At 37.9% G+C, this 19,198-nt stretch overlaps 1 protein-coding gene across 2 annotated transcripts in view; it reads left to right on the top strand.

Moving 5' to 3' along the window:
- NDFIP2 (Nedd4 family interacting protein 2) overlaps positions 1-19,198 on the top strand; it is a 41,478-nt gene that overhangs the window by 9,856 nt on the left and 12,424 nt on the right. Inside the window, exons 2-5 of one of the 2 annotated variants that reach the window (XM_088540272.1) lie at positions 6,307-6,461; positions 8,008-8,137; positions 11,620-11,679; positions 14,792-14,879. In XM_088540272.1, the coding sequence (XP_088396398.1) occupies positions 6,307-6,461; positions 8,008-8,137; positions 11,620-11,679; positions 14,792-14,879 (433 nt within the window). The remainder of the gene's footprint in view (positions 1-6,306; positions 6,462-8,007; positions 8,138-11,619; positions 11,680-14,791; positions 14,880-19,198) is intronic. The other variant, XM_088540273.1, reaches the window with a different exon arrangement.

The raw sequence follows: 19,198 nt of genomic DNA, 5'->3' as shown, positions 1-19,198 counted from the left end.
CTTTGCTAAGGATAGCTCTGCATTTGCTATTGGTATGGGAGATGGGAAGAAATAGCTCTCTTGGGGACAAAAAGGAATGCATGCAAATGCATGTACTGTGTTGTTAAATTTGTACTTAATTGTTTAAATCTAGATTACAATCCATGAGAAATTAAATGCTAAGTTACATTTTATGCATCTAGTATCCTTTAGAATATTACCTCTTCCACCACTGGAAATCCTAACCATTATCTGTATTTTTATTTTTTTCTTAAATGCCCATTTGCTTCTTTAAAACAACAACAAACCTTGGAAAAATCCATAGACTAGACCTCTGATGTGAGAACTGACTAAAATGTTTTCACTCTTTACATTAATATGTATGAGTATCTTTTTTTACACTTGCATGTAAAACACTTTCAGTTGCTATGGATTGCTTTATTTTTATGTGAAGAGTCTAACTTTGCCAGAAAAACTGTTCTGTTGCAATGTATTTTTTATTTTTTTTTCAACAACATTCAGTATAAATCTCTCTGGATTCTTTTCGGTAGAAATTTGCCTCCAGAGGTTGTGGGTTTCCATGGTGCCTAATCCTTATTTAGCAGACACATTTGGTATTTCTACACAGCTGTGGAATGGCAGCAATGGCCTTCTGTTCCGCTTTCCTGCTTCCAGTGCAGATTTTATATCTGTGACCTTAAAACATATTGGCTACTGTTGAGTACTTTTTCCAGAGATGTATCAAAACAACCCACTGCACTGTCGCAAAGGAGCAGTGCTAAATCTGGCATCTGTGAGGGAATTCCCATTTGTCAAGTGATGGGATTGTGGGGGGAAAAATTACGTAGAACTGCTCTGTGTCCTTTGGTATGTCCGTGGGCTTTGGTCAACTGATGTTTTAGGTATAAACCAAAGGATGAAAAGCTAAAGTTGCTGAAGTTTGCTGGACTTTTGTGTCTTACCTGCTTGTACCAAGGTATCTTATATAGCTTCATGACTTTGTACTTTAATGTAGTATTTATTCCCTGGGAGGCTCTCAGTCTAACATCTTTAGAGAGGTAATTTCTGGAGGGGAGCTCACTGCCTGTGGTCACTATAGTATGTTTTAGAAGAGAAAGTACTTGGTGAACTGCAAATAGCTTTCAGTTAACAGGAATTCAAAGTTTTCTTCTGCAGGACTTCTTGACAGCCTACATTACAACAGGAGTTTGTGGACAAGAGCATAATCTTGTTGTAAATCAATGCCTTGATAGAGAATGAAAACTGATATTGAGAAGAAAGTTATAAATGTTTTTCCCTCTACTGATGAACAAGAAACTTGCAGTGTTTCTTCTTCAGTAGGAAGGTTTATCTTCTCATCTTGTAATTCCTGTCTAACTGTGTACTGCGCTTACATAGTGTTTATATTGTTTTATGGGTCTTTCTAAAAATACACAAGTAGCCTATACCACAGTGAAAATGTAGAGACAATGTTATTTTGAATAAAGTATGATCTACTTCAATTAGTTCTGTGTTTTTACTTAAAACCTGGTGTTAGATCCATGATCATAGAGTTTCCATGCATTGTATTGATTAGTATACAGTTTGGATAAACTCAGGTCAAAACTGGAAGAGCCAAATTTCCTGAAGTTTCATGTGATTGAAAAGGCTAGAAAGGAAGACGAAAGTGCTTGAAGTTCTCTAGTCAAGGCAGAACCATGGCTACATTTGTGTTTTTTCTAAAAAAAAAAAAAAAAAAAAAAAAAAAAAAAAAAACCTAAGTCATCCTCGTCAAGACAATCTTACAGTACAGGTATAAATGAAAATAGGGAGAGAAAGCTGGATGCCTTTTAGAGCAGCAGAAAATACATTTAAAAAACTAATATAATGTGAAAACAGTTTTTTTTTTTTTTTTTTGGGGGGGGGAGGTGGACAAAAGTAAGGTTTATAATGTATTGTTGAAGTTGCATTGCAGTGCTTGTTTATATGATGTGAATTACATTTTAGAAAATGGAAAATACAGCAACTTTTAAAAGAAGGTGCATAAAATTGGGTAACAGAAGTAGGCTGCGTGTGTGTATGGCACTTTTGTACCATATGCTGTCAGGATGATAAGAGATGACATGTGCAGCTTTAATCCACTCGATCAGAAGATGTCTCGCTAAGCTTGCGGAGTCCGATGCAGTCTAGCTGGCACTGCAGATCGTCACAGTATATCCTCTTCCTGGGCTCGCCTACAAATTTGACATATTTTAACAATTTGTCTTTATTGCCGCTCCTCTACAATCAGGCAATTTATCAGAAGATACTCAAGTTATACAAAGAAGCAGACATTTGTAGTTCCCAAAAAATCACGCTCTGGAGGGGAAGTGAAAAGTTAAGTAGAGAATAACATCTTTCCACTTGAAGTCTTCATTTCTGGAAAGCTTAAAGAGGAAAATTGTGCCCAGCCTGCCCTGCAGTGAAGGGCTTCTGTGCTGCTGAGCCCTTATTTGTGGTTCATGTCCTGTTGCAGGATGTCTGCTCATTCTACCCTCCACGTCGGGTTACTTTACAAATCATTATTTCCACAAACAAAATAGAGGACTTAGAGATCTCCTCCTGTTGTTTATTCCCTCCAAGAATTATTATTTTTGATAAAAATGAAATGCTAAAAGAAAAGTGGCTCTACCACTTTTTTCCTTTTTTTTTTTCCTTTTTTTTTTTTTTTTTTCTTTCCTCTTCCATAGTATATTGCTGCTAGAAGATCTGAAAATGTGAATGCACAGATACTTTCTAGCTTCTTCTGGAAGAGAGTATTGAATTACTGGTTTAGAGATCCTGTTTGGGATATCAGCTGAAGATAGTCTAAGTAAAAAAGCATGTGAAGGAAATTAATATTTTCCTCCTCTGGTTGTTTATTCTCTGGTCATCTCCACTGATGTTAGAGGAACTGTTACTTCTATATCTAAGTTTGCAATTTTAAGCTTTGAAAGTGCCTGGACTTAGGTGTAGTTTGCAAGTCTAAACAGTCTGGCTCTTGAACCCCTAATGCCCTGTAGCTATAGGGCTGGGAAAGCAGAAGAAGAAGGCAGTTTAGGCAGAATCTAAATATACTGAAATATGTCCTGTTTTGAATTTTAATGATCTGCACAGTCAGCTGGCTACACTGCACACAGCCTAACGTGTGAGGGAGTCTGCTCTGGATTATCTAAAAATGGATTTCTAGAAAGCTGACTATTACCAGCGAAACTGGGCTAGTTGCAGGAAAACCTTATTGAAAAGAACGTTTCACATGGAGCTAACACAGAAGAACATGCCTTTGAGCCCTGCTCTTAAAATAGTGTGGTGGGGAGCAGAGGAAGGTGGTAATTTACTGTTGCCTGTAGCTGTTTAAGAGGTCCTGGCAGTTATTTTGACCATAACCTTGGCAAAAGCTGCTCTGCTTGCAGTTATATAATAGCTCGCTTGTAGTGAGGGGGACCTGAACTGTGAGCTCTTCCCACTCCTTCAATTGAAAACGTGGGCAGAGTAGTCTTACTACTGAAAAGAATTTCAGGTAAATTTTGTTGACTTTGTTAAATCCCAAGAAAGTAGCATTCAAGTACTGCCTTGAAACAGACATTTTTCTATTCCCATCTGAGTGTTTTTAGTTTGGTGTCTACGGAAATGAAACCTCCGTGCTGGCTGTCAGACCTCTGCTCCCCCTGTCCCCAAAACCAGCATGGGTCTGTGCCAGGCCAAGCGAAGGGGGCAGGAGGGAGGGCCGCAGGTAGCTCCGCTCCCAAAGGCTCAAGAGAACCGGCCGCTCCGCAGAGGGGAGCCGCTGCCTGTGGAGGCCTAGCGGGAGAGCTGGTCTACCCACCTGCATACCCATGTACCTGCCTGCCTGCCCGTCTGGCTGCCTCCCGGCCGGGAGAGTGGGATTCGCAGCTCGCAGGGTGAGTCTGCCGTCCCAGTAGGGTCTTTGGGAAGTCTGAGAGAGGACCTGGAGTTCCTGCCCCGTTATAATAGTAACAATGCGGTGTCCTGTAAGGCGTGTTGTGAATTCTTGGGAAGTTGCTGAGCTGGTATAGCCATGCTGCCCTCAGGATTTCTGAAAGATCCGCTCAGTAAGGGACAACAGAAATAGAAATGCTTTGCCCTGATATAAATCATCCAAAATAATGACCAGGGCTGGGCGTTTTTTTGGATGCACCTAATCAAAGGGCATAAAGGGCTCCTTCGGAGACTGTAGTGTGGCGTTTTCCTGTTCCCTCCACGCCGTTGCTGTTACAGCTGGTTGCCTCGTCACTTTTCCTGAAGAAAAAAGTGTCCTATTTGGATGTTCTCTTCCCAACCTCTTTTCACTTCCATCACTTATAACCGTTGGTGACTTTCAGAGGATTTCAACAAGAGGAGTTTTCAGGCAAGCAGGTAGGGCAGACACCATTAATTCCCTTGGTAAGGAAAAAGTGCCTGTTGAGCAGTTGTGTCTTTTTTTGATGCATGAGCTGGTGTCAGTGGTCTTATCTGTACAGATTTTTTGACAGAAGATCGAGCTCCCCTCACTGAGGGGAGGGCAAGAAGTGGGAAGAACGGCCATTATGGACACCTCCCTTAACTAGACTCTTTCCTCTACCGCTCATAGACCAAGTTGTTGCAGTGGGGTAATCAGAACTCCCCACACATTCCAGATGAGGGTGTACCAGCCATTGCTGTAAAAGTATGCCAGTAATTTTGTTATTGCTCACCTCCTTCCTAGTAAAACAGCACTCCCCCCTGCCCCGACCTACTCGGCCTTTTCGAAATCAGGATTTCCTGTCTTGCTCACATATTAGATTATCTTGATTTCCCCCCACCGCCCCGCACTTAACCAGTCTAAAGAGCTCAGCATATTTCTCATATGTTTGCTGCTCTTTTGAGGACCTCTGGTGAGAGATTAAATGACCAAATTGCTCAGTTTTCCTGCGCTTTCAGTGCTCATTTCTGTTACCTGGTCTCTGCCTGGTTGTGTGTGTGCACGGGCGCACGCACATACTTATATAGAAATAAGTTAGGGGCTACAGATACTTGAATCCAGTATTTGGAGAGGGAATATTGGAAAAATGCTTTAAACTTGTTTAAGTTAATGGTGAAGTTGAATCAGAATCAAAATCAAAGCTTAAAAAGTAGATGACTTTTTGTCACATAAGTAAGAAATTATATGAAAACTTTATGAAGTTGTTCTTCTAATTTCTTGTGAAGTATTTTGTACTTTCTGTTAAACTATTTTTCAATTTACCTGCCTGTTATTGAACGAAATGTCTTATTTCCTTGCTATTCCTGCTATGAACTTTAATTTATTGTTGGAAAAAATAAGCATAGAATCTGTAACCTGCAGATTTTATATTCTCTGGATAAAAAAGCATTATTAGTGGGAATATAGCAATATTTAGTAAGACTTATTTAGCACCCTCTCTTCTGAAAGTATGTTTTGTAGTCTAATTATACTTTGCCTAATACAAGATTAGTGTAGATGTATCCTTTGTATTCTGGTTACAAATAGGAAGACAATATTCTTTAGGATCCTTTTAAAAGCTGTTAAATTAAAGCATGAAAGGGTGTTTCAGTAGCTATTCTGTAGATGCACATTGTCTAAGGTTAACACTTTTCTTAAGAGAATTTGATTTCTGCTTTCCTAAAACTACCAGAACTACTTTAACAAGGGGAAAAAAAGTGTTTGAACTCTAGGGTTTTAATCATTCCGCTTGCTTATTCTTTTTCTTATTTTTCCATGTGCTTTATCAGAAGTGTGCTCTCTTCTTTTTATTGCAGTTTTCAGAGGACAAGAACTTAAAGGAGTATATAGGGGGGAAAGATTTCCATAATGTAAGGAAAAGCAGAACGCTTTGAAAGTCTCAAAGTTTTAATGGAGAAGCTACCTGACAAGTTATGTGAATATAAAAATCTCCGTTATGCGAATGGAAATATGAATCTTTTTTGTTGATTTCTCTAGATTAATGCAATACAATAAAATGTTCACCTGTTACATTAACCCACTACAAAATGCATTTTACAAATGTAAAAAAGGCTTCTTGTAGTAGTTTTAAAAACATTCATGTAAAAGAAAGCATTTTAAACTTAACATTTTCCCATATGGAAAACATTGAAAGGCAGAGTTTTAGGCTCCCAGGAATAGAGCTGAATAGAAGTAATCCATTTCTGGAGAAAAAAAATCCGTGGTTAAGTTTATCCGATTTAATTGGACTATTTGCAATAGTCCAGTGCTAATTTATAAATATTTTTGTTGAAGAGAATTTTTTGTTGTAAATTTGAAAAGGATTCTTTAAGTATTGAATTGCTATGTAAATAAAATAGAGTGCATCTAAAATGTTTATTTTTTTTAAGCTTCACAATGAGGATGACCCTCCAGAGTCCTCAGCAGCTGAGCAACCTTCCACTTCTACAGAGCCTGCGCAGACCCCCCAGACAGCAGCCGTCTCTGAAGCAGACACTTCCCCTCCACCCTACTGCAGCATAGCTGTAGAAGCAGCAGCAGCAACCTCAGGTATTTTTCTTGGCACATAACAGCTTGTCAGAGCAGGGGGCTGTGAATCAGCACTCGATTCAACGTGCTGCGATGCTGCCGCTTCCTTGCTTTGCTTTTGTGTTGTTCTGTCCGTGCAGACGCTTCCCGAAGAGGATGAGTTTCCATGTGCTGGTCTCTGCCCCGGGTGTTCAGAGGCAGCCTGCTTCTAAATCACGCCGGTTGCTCCAAATTAGCAGACTAATTGAGTGTTCATTAATTAGTGTGATACTTTGGTTTTATTTAAGTCTGCCTGTTAATTCCATTCCACATTTAATTTTTGCAGATTAAAGCAGTGCTCTGTAATAGACCTCATTAGCAATTTTCATGCCTTTATAAAAGAAAGACAATTTACCAAGCTAAGACTCCTTAAAGGAACGTGGCATATTTGGTGAAAATACTGCCATGAGAAGATGCTCCCCCCACCTTTTTTTTTTAATTTTATCAAGCAATTTAAAATGAAAATTATAGTGCTTTTATTTTCATCATTGTTGTTATTATTTAATTTTTTTCCTCACTCTCTTCTCTCCTCCCTTTCTTGTTTGGGGTCCCAAAGACTTAAATAGAGACTTGAATATTACCTGCTGTAAGCGGTGTTGCTTGAATTTGAACAAAGTATGTGTTCCAGAATTAATCTGTGGCTTGTTTTTCTTATTGAGTCAAGCACTTTATTACGCCTAGTCTTTCAGAAAGATATGTTTAAGGGTATAATAAATGGCCACTCAGGATTATCCTGTATATTATATCTCTGTGGTATTGGCACCTGTGCTGACAGTTCTTTACCAAGGAAGGAACTTGTTGGAAAGTCCTGCTGCTTGTGGAAGGAAACTCGGTGTGTTTTAAAATAACTTTAATTTTTTAATATTTTTAAAAAATGATTTTATGATCATACCGTACTGTTTCAGGATATAAAAGTTATGTCTGTCCATATTAATATAAGGAACACTATTTTTTTCAAAGAATGTGGTAAGATTGAAATCTTGAAACAACAGATTTTCATGAATTGACTGGAATTAGTACCAAGGCATTGCTAATAAAAATATAGTATGATAAGGACTTAAGTATAATATAGTAGTATATATAAGTATATATAAAGTATAATATAGTATAAAATATCATATAATAAGGATAATGTGACAGGACGTAATCAGGATTGATAACTAACAATCCTTTTCAGGGTTTTCCTTTGTGTGCTTTTTGTATGATTTGATAAAACAATTTCTTGGTTAGAATATCTAGATATGCACCTCAGCAAGTACTGTCTCTGTTCCTAAAAATGTTAGCTCTTTACAATATCTAAGTTAAAGTTTCGGTCTTGAGCAGGAACTTCAAGCCTCCTTAATTTTTTTGTTATTTTATTTAATAAAATACTTTTTTGTAACTTCTAAGAATTTGAAGTACAAGTATTTTTAACAGAAGCTGAACTTCCTAGGTACTTTAAAGCTCAATAGTTCTGTGTGTTTAATATTTACAGTTATTGACATCTTTCTTGTTTAAAAATGAATAAACCTCTTATTTTGAACAGAAACACAGAATGGATTTTATCCTGTACCACCTCCCTACAGTGTAGCTACCTCTCTTCCTACTTACGATGAAGCAGAGAAGGCCAAAGCTGCAGCAATGGCAGCTGCTGCAGCAGAAGTTGCCCAACGAGTAAGTGATGTAGTTCTCCTCTATTCAACTTTGTGAAATCTTTCAGTGAGTTATTTATAAAACTGGAGCCATATGATGACCTATTTATTAAAATTATGATGTGTTAGTGATTTTAAATATTTTGGACTTTTAATTCTTCATAGATTGTGCAAGTTAGTTGCAGAATACTCTAAAAAAAGCATACAGTATTCACTTCCTTCTGAGACAGGAGAGCTTGCCAAACATCTTTAGAAGCCAAATTGTGCATTGTCTTGATAACTCATCCTATATGGTGTCCCCTTTTAATTAAGAACCCCTACTAATTTTACTCTTAGGAGTTTATGCATATTTTGAGCTTCTCAGATGGTAATAAACTAATAACCCAATAGGGAAATCCCAACAACCTGTAAGTGGCAAAACAACAAATGCTGCAGAACTTTTAGAAGGAAAAGTCCCTGTTACTTGTTTCATGAAAATTTTAGTACTTTAATACTGAAATTATGTTCCGAATACATTTTAAAGGTTGCTGTCTAAGTTAATTAATAGGTCTGTGTGTGTATATACAGTGCTTATAGCTTTGTGAGAATTAACATCCTAAGTAATACAGTCTTCAAAGTAGAAAATTGATATTTACAGTTTTAATTATCTAAATGTTAGTTTTGTTTTGTAAATAGTTGATGATTTTGTTCTTTCTTATCCAAATTCTGGAAGGTGGAACTTTCTAGTGCTTGGTGTCATTAGCTGTATTTTACTCTTCTCGAGTTAGGTTTCCACTGCTTTCACTAAAACACCCCATGTTGAAATTGCATGTGACTGCAGTTGAACTCTATTTATAGTCTGTAGGCTGACTGAATTATGCCTGTCACTCAGAGGAGTCTTTGCAACCATTTAAAAAAAAATTCTGCTAGCTCAGACAGAGCTTGTTCCTTGACTGCCGTACAACAGTCATACCCACAACAGTTTCTTTAAGGTATGAACAGCTTAAATTGAAGGAGGTTTGTGTAATGCTGCCAGTGAAGGTGTAGCCCCGATCTGGATTAAGAAACGTGGCAGCGTGTCAGGAACGTTTGCGTAATCAGCTGGCAGGTTCCTGCTCTGAAGGCAGGATGGCTTGAACTGCTCTCGCAGGAGCGCAGCAGTTTTAGGCATACAGGCATTCTTCTCTGAGCTGGATCTCTCTGGAAAAATCTCAGGATATGGCTCAGTTGATTCCAAGAAAAAGACGACCAAAACACAGTAGTGTTTTCCCATGTTCTTAAGGTTTTTATTTTGGAGAATTTTGATGCTCACATGATCTGGTCACTGTTAGAAATGTCTTTTGCCTTCTGCAGAAAATCTGCCTCATTTTGACCAAATTATAAGCTTTTGAAGAAGTTTCCACAGTTGGTGCATACAGGTTTGAATTTGGTAAATCTGTGGATAAGCCTTCCTTGAACAAGTTCAGACTGCTCAAAGCTGTGAAGAGGAACGATACCAATCATCTGAAAAGGAACAGAATTGTAAATCTAAAAGTAGATACACCTTGTGGCTGCTCTGGGCTGCTTTTAATGAAAGCACTGGAACTGAGTATTGGTACTTTTTTCTTGTGACCTAAAGTAGTTTTACTGTTCCTGGCCTTGGATCCATAAGGAAGGGGAAAGCAGTTTGATTGGAGCAATAAGGCATCCATGTAGATACAGGGAAAAGAGCAAGTGGTGAGGAAATTGGGTGACTGAAGCTGTGAGGAGAGAAGCTGTGAGGAGAGAAGTCTGGTTTTGCTTTGGGCTAGGAGGTAACTGCCTTAAAGTGAGGAGAGAAAGACGGGGTCAGGGAGGATGGGGCTAATAGCCAAAACGAGAAATGACACCGATGTTGGCTGTGCAGTGGCTTCTAGGGAGGGATATACTGAGATACTTTAGTAAGGGGCAAGAAGAAGGATGGGATTTCTCGGCTGGGATTGGCCAAGAAAGGAAAATGTGGTGCTGGAAAAGGAACTGAAGCAAATGTGGGGGAAAACTGAGTGTAGGGAGGGGAGATAAACTGAGTAGGTGTGGGGCAAGATGCAAGGAAAGTGGAGCTGAGGAAAGAAAATAACTGCTAACTGGCAGTCAGGCAATGCAAGAAGAGGCACAAGCCAAATGACCAAGTAAAATGTCAATAGTTGGTCAAGGAAGAAAGTAAATAGCAAAGGTAGGAGGAAATTGAGGCAAGGGAAAGGAGTCTGGAATGATGAGGTGGGAGAGTAGGATGTGGTAGCAAAGTGATAAATGTTTGCCTAAAATCTGTCCATATGCGTGTTATTTCCAGCAGAACTCAAAATTCAGGAACTAGGTGTTTACACCACAAAAACAGCCTACTTCTGAAAAATCCATAGGAACAAACATCGTTCCCTAAGGCTGTAGACTTAAGTCAGTATTAAATGAGTGGCAGAAGTCTATTCAGTGTATCTAACAGCAGCAGTCCTGCTGAGTGCCAGGAGCCTCAAGTTTGATAGAATTTTTACTTGTTGTTTTTAAATAAAAATAAAGACTCGTCCCCCAAGCTATATTAAAGAAACAATATTAAGCTTTCAAAGTAAAGCTTTGGAGGGGGGGAAAAAAGGAGCATAAACCAAAGCCAAGATTTTGTTTTGTAGATGCTATCAGTCTTACGTGCCAGTGCAGTTTTAATTGATGCTATTTTAATTATCTGGCCACATGATATTTCCCCGGAATCCCTACCCTATTTAATCCTTACAACAGACATACTCTGGTTCAGCTAAGGCTGTATATTAAGAGTGTCTTGATCTAATATGGGGGAACAGATAAATCCCTTAAAGTTTGCACTACCCCCAGCTGTTTTCTCACTTGCACTGTGCTTGAGACCACAAGCTGCAGACAGTGTCAGAGTTGTTTAATACAGTTCTCAAAGCACCAACATAGCACATCATTTCTGAGTTCTCAGCCTTACAGCTCTGCTATGCTTTCAACTTCTTACATGTAAAATGAGGATAGTAGGATAGTATTTCCCTTTCACTGCAATAGTGCTACCAGTTGCAAAAAAAAAAAAAAAAAAAAAAAAATTAGATGTCCTTAGGTTGCATTGAGCAATCTGTGAAGAAACTGAAAAATGTTTCATGATCTATTCTAAAGTGTGCAGTAAAGCATGCAGTGAAAGCTGCACATTGAGCAAGAGGGGAAAAACATATACAGCAATAGCGCATTTAATGAACCGCTTTCGACCTTGCCTTGTCCTATGGAAGGTAGGAATATTAAGAAAAACTGTAGTGCAATCTTGCTACTCTCTCCCAGTCTCTGCATCCACAGAGTTTATGAGCAATCTAAGCTTAGCCGTGCTGTCAGTACTGATATTAGTTAGCTGGGTTTTGATATTTTCTAATTCTCAAGGTCAGCTTTGAAAGGTTATTTAAATGGACAAAAGTATTTTTTTAACAGTTATGTGTTTTGTTTGTATGTTGTAATAAATGGCTTTTAATGTGCTGCTTTAGTTGCATCTGTCTTATTTTTCTGTTTTTACATGCTTAGCACGCCCAGTTTAGGGAGTCTAGGAGTCTGTTTGATGAAATATTCCTCAGTCCTTCGGAGGTATGGTATAGTTCTCTCTAGTTTAGACTTTAACTGTGACTTTTTCTGTTGGCAAGCAAATGCTGATGGGCTTCTTCATGATTTCACACCCTCTTCCACTAAACCATTGACTTCTCAATGTTGTTTTATGTGCTGAAAGGGCAGTTAATAAGTTTCCCACTAATTTGACCCTTTTCCTAGGGATATATTTCACAGCATTGTATCAGTTTAGAACCCAAGGGGGTTCTGACAACTCTATTCCTTTCCTTGATTAAATTTGGGCATCTTGCTATAGGCCGTGCTGGGTTTCAGTCTGAAGTAACTTAAAAAGCCTTGGGGAAGAAAAGACCCTCTCTTCATAGAATAACCACAGAATTGTGGTCCCAGAGAAGTTAACAGGTTCAACTTAAGTGCATGTTGTGTGCAGTGTGCTGTTTTGCTCAGAAGTTACTGTGTGACATGCATTTATACTGATCATGTATTTTGCTGTTTTTGTAGCACACTTAGCAGATAGAATTGTCCACAATCCTCAATATGGTTTACTATCAAAAATCAATATAAGATACTGAAACAATATTGCGTATTTTAGCAATTTCCTTGTGTGGCTGTATTCAAATAATTGAGAGCAATGTCATTAATATCTAATAGAATTACTACTGTGAAGTTATGTTTAATTCTGAGCAGCCACTGAAAAGTCAGATTTCACGTAGTCCATTAAAATGGTACCAAAAAGGTGACAAACACTTATCTTTGAAGGAAAAAATGGGATAGCTGATACTAAATAGCTCAGGATGAACTTTGTCCTGGGAAGCACAGTTGACACATGTGGAGCAATGGCACATTGGTGTCTTCCATCTGTAGGTCCAGGATCAGTAAACCATGTAGTGCTCGAAGGTGGCTGTATCTTGGAAATTTAATTTGAATCGGATTTAAAGCTAGAAAGCCCTATTTCATCATTCCTAAAGTTTCTGATGAATTTAATATCCCAGTGCTTGAAGGCAGTAGGAGAGTCTTGATTTAATAACTCTCCTTTGACATGGAGGGTGCTTAAATTAGAGGCTGTTTACATCTACTACACAAGCACCTCCTTGCAATGTTTGTTTGCATGTTCCAGGGTATTGACTTGTTTTTTTATATGTGCAAGCCTTAGCAATGTGCCCCTTGAGAAACCTGTTAAACTTGTTAGTGTGATCGAGAAAAATGTTGCTTTTCTGAAGGAACATTTTGTGTAGAGAGTGGCTCTCTAATTGATACAGAAATGCCAGTATGTCATGCAGTAGTTACTAGTCAGTTAAAAGCGTGGAGGGGGGAAAAAAAAAAGCTCTATTTTATGGTCCTCCTGAAATCTGGATTGAAAAATTTGTTTTGTTGTCCTAATTTGAAAGAAAGCTTGAGTTGTGCTTTTGGAGATGAGCACATTCAAGTATTTTCTTTTGTTTAGTGACTTTTCTGCCTGTGATTTCTCTCATCTGTCACTATTATAGTTGCAGTGAAGTTATGCTAAGTAAATTAATGTTTCCATGGTCACCTAAAATCACCATTAAGGGATATCTGAAATTATATAGAGTTGAATTGTACCATCATAAGATTGCTGCCTTTTTTTCTTTCCTGTGTTTTTAATTTGAATTATCTGTGTGAATAGCAACGAGCAACTTATCTGATTACTGGATTATTAACCTGAAATGAAAGGGAGCATCTGAAATTCCATGCACGCATTTTAAGGGATGGTGCTGGCCACCTTGAGTTAGGCACTGCGTGTTCCCACTGCTGTCACTGCCTCCCTGTAAACTGTTCGCTTATGCTCACCTTGGTGAGCAAACATGTCAATCACAGGGCAGATCAGTGTGATTTAAGGTCCTTTTGGTTACCAACTTAATGTACAAAAAGACATTTGGGACAGCAGGTGAAAAACGTGATAAAATCAGACTAATGCTTTTTTCAGTTGCAATTGTTTGCTGTGGGGAAAGAAAACAGCTAAGTTGGTCTCATTTTGGTAAATTTTCCTTGAATTATGTTTTTTAATAGAGTACGTTTTATCTTAATTCTAATCCATTATGATTACATGGAGAGAAAAAAAATGTGTGGACAAAGTAAATGCATGTTACTCATGTTTTTATCTAAATGGTATTACTCCTGTTGCTGGTGGCACTGCTTAACTTGAATCACCGTGGTGTTTTTTTTTTTTTTTTTTTTTTCTTTCTTTCTGTTGGTCACTCAACTGTCAGAACTAGTCTTTTTAATTGATTTTACAGTTTCATCAGGCTGTCTTTAATGAGCACTCTCACTGTGAACATTTGTTTTTCCCAGCCTACGATTGTGGTGATGCCTTACTTCTCCCCAGAACTGTATTTGCAAGGACTGCTGCAAATAGAGTATTGGAAAATAGATAAACCTTATGCTCTCAGAAGTTTAAGATCTAAAATTGTGACATGGCTGGAGAAATCTTGAGATTGTTTTGACTGAAATCCATCCATTCAGTTTCGTTTGCCTTAAATATTCCCATTTTTGAGTTGAGAAGACTTTTGAGGTGCTTGCGCCCTCCTGTGTCATGAGAGGCTCTCTGCTTTGTATGTGCTTGGCCGTGGATTAGAGGATAAATAAGAGTATGTAGAGTTGGGTAGTGCCATGTTGTTGCAACAGCAGCTTGTCTTAAGACGCTAAGTTTATTCTGAAAGTTTATTCTGTAGTTTGGGAAACAATAAAAATGGCTTGCCTTTCAGGGGAGGGAAAAAAAAAACCAAAAACTGTGAAATCATTCTTTAAAAGATTATATTTAATTGCTTAGCTGTATATTAGGATATGAGAGATATAGTAACAATAGAAATTTCTGCTAGTTTTGGTTGTAAAAATGTCTGACAATTTCTAGTTTCATTTAAGATGAATTTCTTGTCTCCTTTGAGTATACAACATGTACGTATCTTCTAACGAAAGCTTTTGAAGAAACCTGAGCTCTCGGTATAACAAGAATTATTTTATTGATAAGAATTATTTTTCTTTTAAAATTCCCATGTGCAGACCTGTTACAGAAATGTCAATTCTCTCCTAGCTTTAGAAATTAATAAATACTTTAAAACTACAGATAGTTACTCTAAAATAAACATTTCACTAAATTATCACTAACCTGTAAATCCAGGAAGAAGAGTATCCACCACGGGATGATTTCAGTGATGCAGATCAGCTTAGAGTGGGCAATGATGGCATCTTCATGTTGGCATTTTTCAGTAAGTTATCTTACATCCCAGACCTACTGAGGTATATCTTAATTGTACAATTGGACAATAAGAGACAGATGTGATAAACTGCAGTAATTTACTGTTTAAGTCGGATTATTTCTTACCTGTATGCAGATATAAACACTTCATGTTCTAAAAGTAGCAAGTATGTTGTACTTTTGTTCAGTTGTCAAACTGCTATCAGAGATAAGGGAACACAAGAGGATCACAGTAAGTGTTCTGAGGCATCATGAGACTGTAAACTGTGAATTTTGGCAGTTCTGTTATCTTTAGGACAAACAATTTCAACTGAAGGCTGGATTAGAAACTCGCAGTCACTTTTTAGGTAGAAGAGATTTGATAGAGCTATGATGTGCCATATAAGATTGCTTTTTTAACGTGCTGTGGCTGGATTTGTTCTACATATTTATCTCCTGGTTGAACTAGCCACTAGCATACAAAATATACAGTCTTCAGGTGATTTCAGATTGTCACCAACACTCATTCAGCACTCAAGACACTGTGTATGCTGGACACACCTTACCTTCTAACTTGAGTTTGCGTTGAACAAAATTGGATATATCCACTGTAAGTTACTTCTAGAAAGAATCCGCCTCCATTTTCCCAATTGTATATTTAATTTCTGAAGATGTTTCCTCTTTCAAACTAAACCTGCATTTTGAGACCTTTTTGAAAATTTGTTGTGGAAGATGTAACTCTTCTTTTCACCTTTCATCAGGTCCCTTTATGTCCTGCAGCTTAGGTTTCATCCTAGTTCAAGTTCTTGTCTTTTGCAGTCTTTGTTTAATTGTTGCAGATGCAGAATATAGGACTTTCAAAAAAGCTTTTTTTCTTATTATTAAAATATACTTGGACAGTTTGGGGTTTACACCTTGGCCGACAAAAGTATGTGGCTACCTTTTTAAGTAAATGCATAAACATATAATAAATAATACAGTAAATACATATATATATGTGTGTGTGTGTGTATCGAGTGAGACAAAGCAATGTCATGGTCTGACCTCTTTGTAGTTGTAGCCATAAAAAAGTATGTTTTTGTGGGGGGGAAAAAGGGGAGGCTTTGGCTTACTTGGTTTCTTTTCTTCCCAGTCCATTTGCTACAACCTTCTGTATCCAACCAATAGGAGTCGGTAGCAAAAATTCAAGCAAAGGTCTTTGATCTACGATATTTTAGTCCTTAATCTCATCTGAAAACAGCCTTGATGCTTACATCTAGGAGTAGGCAGGCAATAAAAATCATTCCTTGGAGAAGGTGAATTAAGGAAAGTTACAATACTTATCCACAAATATATTTGACCAAGACTGCATGCCCAGAGCCGTTGTGCACAGCTGCAAGAATGGAGAGGTTTATTCAGATAAACTGGCAGTTTTCTTTTTAGTTTAGCCAGTTAGCTGAGACTGCCAGAGCACTACTTATATATTTGTCAAAAACTCTGTAGATCAAAATTTTTCTCTCTTTTTTTTTTTTTTTCCTAAGACTATCTGACCATCCAACTTTGCTCTGCTCTGCTTTGAATTAAATGCATAAAATGCATAAGCTTTCAAATTTAAACATGTTACAAGATCATAGTGCAAATATGTGCTTCATCATTGCCTGCATGGCTGTTATGGAAAGCAGTTACATATGGAAATTAGAATTTTGCTCACTGAGAACCTATAGTAAGTTGTCTCCTGCAGTTACAATGCAGGAAGCCACTGTCAGGAGCTGTGTTTTCATGACAGGGTCACGTAAAGAATGGGCAGTTCTAAGCTCATTTGCCTACCTCCTCCTTTACCTATTCCGTATACCTTATATTACCTATAATGTATAGCATTTGTAGAAAGATTATATAGCTAAGGAGGGAGGGAGGGACCTCGGAGGGACTTTTTGGCATATTTTTAACACAAAACAACGCAGTTATCTCTTTGCATGTTAATTCAACTGAAATATAATAATAATAATAAACTCTTTACTGATCTGTTCATTGCAATCAACTAATTATCGTTACCTACCATCTAGTGGTAGCTGCTGAGACTGCATAAAATTGCTGTCTTCTTGGCCATCTAGTGGCCAAGCCTGGGGCTTTTTTTGGTGGTAACAACCAAACTGGGGAAAGAAAGAAAGAATAAAAATTTGAAAATAATTTAAAAAATACTTGCTAGTAGTGCAGTTACAAATAAGTGCTCGGTGCACCCAAGCTCTGAACTTGTTTCCTAATTAGATATGAACTAGAGTGTAAAACACTGCTGTGATTAGCCTAAATGCAGAGAAGGAGTTTTATGACAGTCAAAACAAGAAAAACCCCTCATGTGAACAGGTGTTGTTAATGTTTTGGGGTTTGCAAAAGGAGTTTTAATTTTATGATATTTTTGCTTTGGTGTTTGAGTCAGAAACAGTGGAAAAAATGGAAACCAATGAAATATAAATAAAGTAGCTCATTGCTAATGTGTAGCAAAATTATATACTTTCAGAGATTGTTCTTGCTTTTGAAATCTTTGGCTGTGATGTGAGAGGAATCTGCTGCCTGTCAATTTCCACCTTAAAAGAAAATATTAGGTCAAAGGAACCGTTAGGCTATCCTAACACTGAAAATGATTTGTGTGTTCCGTATGTTGAAGTGAGATGTGCAATATACCTCACAGTATAAACTTTTCAGAATGCAATAGGAAGCACTTAGTAGAAAACTTTCTTGGAAATAGTGGCTTTTTATAAATAAAATAGCAAAGGAGGAAATTTAGGGTTTATTCCTTCTCCGTTTTGTGTACAGCTTTAGTGGGATATAGCGAGTAACGGTTCTACCCAAGTTAATTTGATGGGATTTTATTTATTAAGTATTTATTTGTGCTTAGTTATGTCCATAATGGAAATCTTCAAATCATGTCTGACAGCTGTTTGTTCAGTGACTGATTGGCTCATCCTGCTCCTTTATGGAAAGGAGATTCCATAAAGCAGTGCTCAAAAGGCTAATTTTCGCTTATATAATGAGTACATTAGAAAATAAACCAATTTTCACATGTGCATCCCAGAAGGATTGCAGAGCTCTTCTGGAATTTTTTGAAATGACAGGTACTTTTGGACTCTTCAAAACTAAAACAGTCTCCCCATTTCCTTTAAAAAAAAAAAAAAAGAGTCTCTCAAAAGAATTAATTATCCTTTCAGAGAAAGGAGAGGAGAAAGCTTTTTGATCAGTCAGGTGTGGTTTTAGTTCTTGTCTGGAGATCCGAGTTGTTGTTTTGAATAGATATCTTGGCAATTTAAACATTGCAAGTACAATTCACACCAGTACAATTCACCATGTCTAGAAGCAGTTCTGTACACTCTGTCCAGATGCTATATTGAAATAGGTAGCATGCACAGCAAAGTTTGCAAGCAAATTTCACACTCTTTTCAAAGCTAGTTGATATTTCAGTCAACAAGGGGCATACAGACTAGGGTATCTACTTGAAGCTTTAATGTATACATCAGGATATCTACTTGAAGTTGAGTGCCAGTTTTAGTGCAAGCTCACGGTGATCACGGGCTCCTATTTTGTGCCTCCTAAAAAACACTATGTAAACATGCTCGGAATTCCCTGTGGATTTAGAAAACCTGACTTCTAGGTGTCCACAGGTCGAATGTTGCCCAGGTCTCCTCCGGGCACACGAGAGGAGCTGGGGGGAAGTCATGTAACCAACAGCACCTTTGCCAGGAGGAGATAAAGGAAGCGTTTGGGGAATGCCCCTTTCCCCCTGGTTATCAGGGGAGCCCGGCTGGCCTTTGTACCCAGTCACCTCAAATCTTTCTTTTCGCAGACAGAAATAGAATTTTTCTACGCATGCTGGATATAATAGTAATTGGAACGAGAAAACTTCCAATTTGGCTTTAAGGGGGGGAACTCGAGGGTAACGAGGCACTGGAAGTAAAATGCGTAAGGAAGTTTTGGAACATTCACTGCTGAGCAGGAAACCAAACTGGATGCTCTTAGGAATAGCATAGGCACAGCTAATGCTGTCCTAAAACCATGAAACAATACAGATGCCTTCTGGTAAACCCCTCTGCCCTGTTTTTTCCAGCTTAGTTGTTTCTCCCTTAATTCAGTCTCATCATATCACCGTAGTCTTATTAAATATAGTTTTTTCTAGTGAGTGCTTTTTATTGAACTACTTGAGGGTGTTTCAAGAAGAAAAATCCCAACTACTGAAGTTTTTCATTTAACTTGAGAATAGTCAGAGACATAGAGTGCTGTTCAAAGGCTGGTGGATACAAAGTAGGTGAATGGAAAGAAATTGCAGCATTTCATATCCAGCCTATTCATATGTTGTTAATGGCACATGATTTTGGAAAGAAG

The sequence above is a fragment of the Tinamus guttatus genome, unplaced genomic scaffold (genome assembly GCF_059628265.1).
Source record: "Tinamus guttatus ecotype Peru unplaced genomic scaffold, ASM5962826v1 Tinamus_guttatus_pri_ptg000058l, whole genome shotgun sequence".
NCBI classification, from domain to species: domain Eukaryota; kingdom Metazoa; phylum Chordata; class Aves; order Tinamiformes; family Tinamidae; genus Tinamus; species Tinamus guttatus.
The sequence above is the reverse complement of the archived record's forward strand: the minus strand, read 5'-3'. Positions and strand labels throughout refer to the sequence as shown.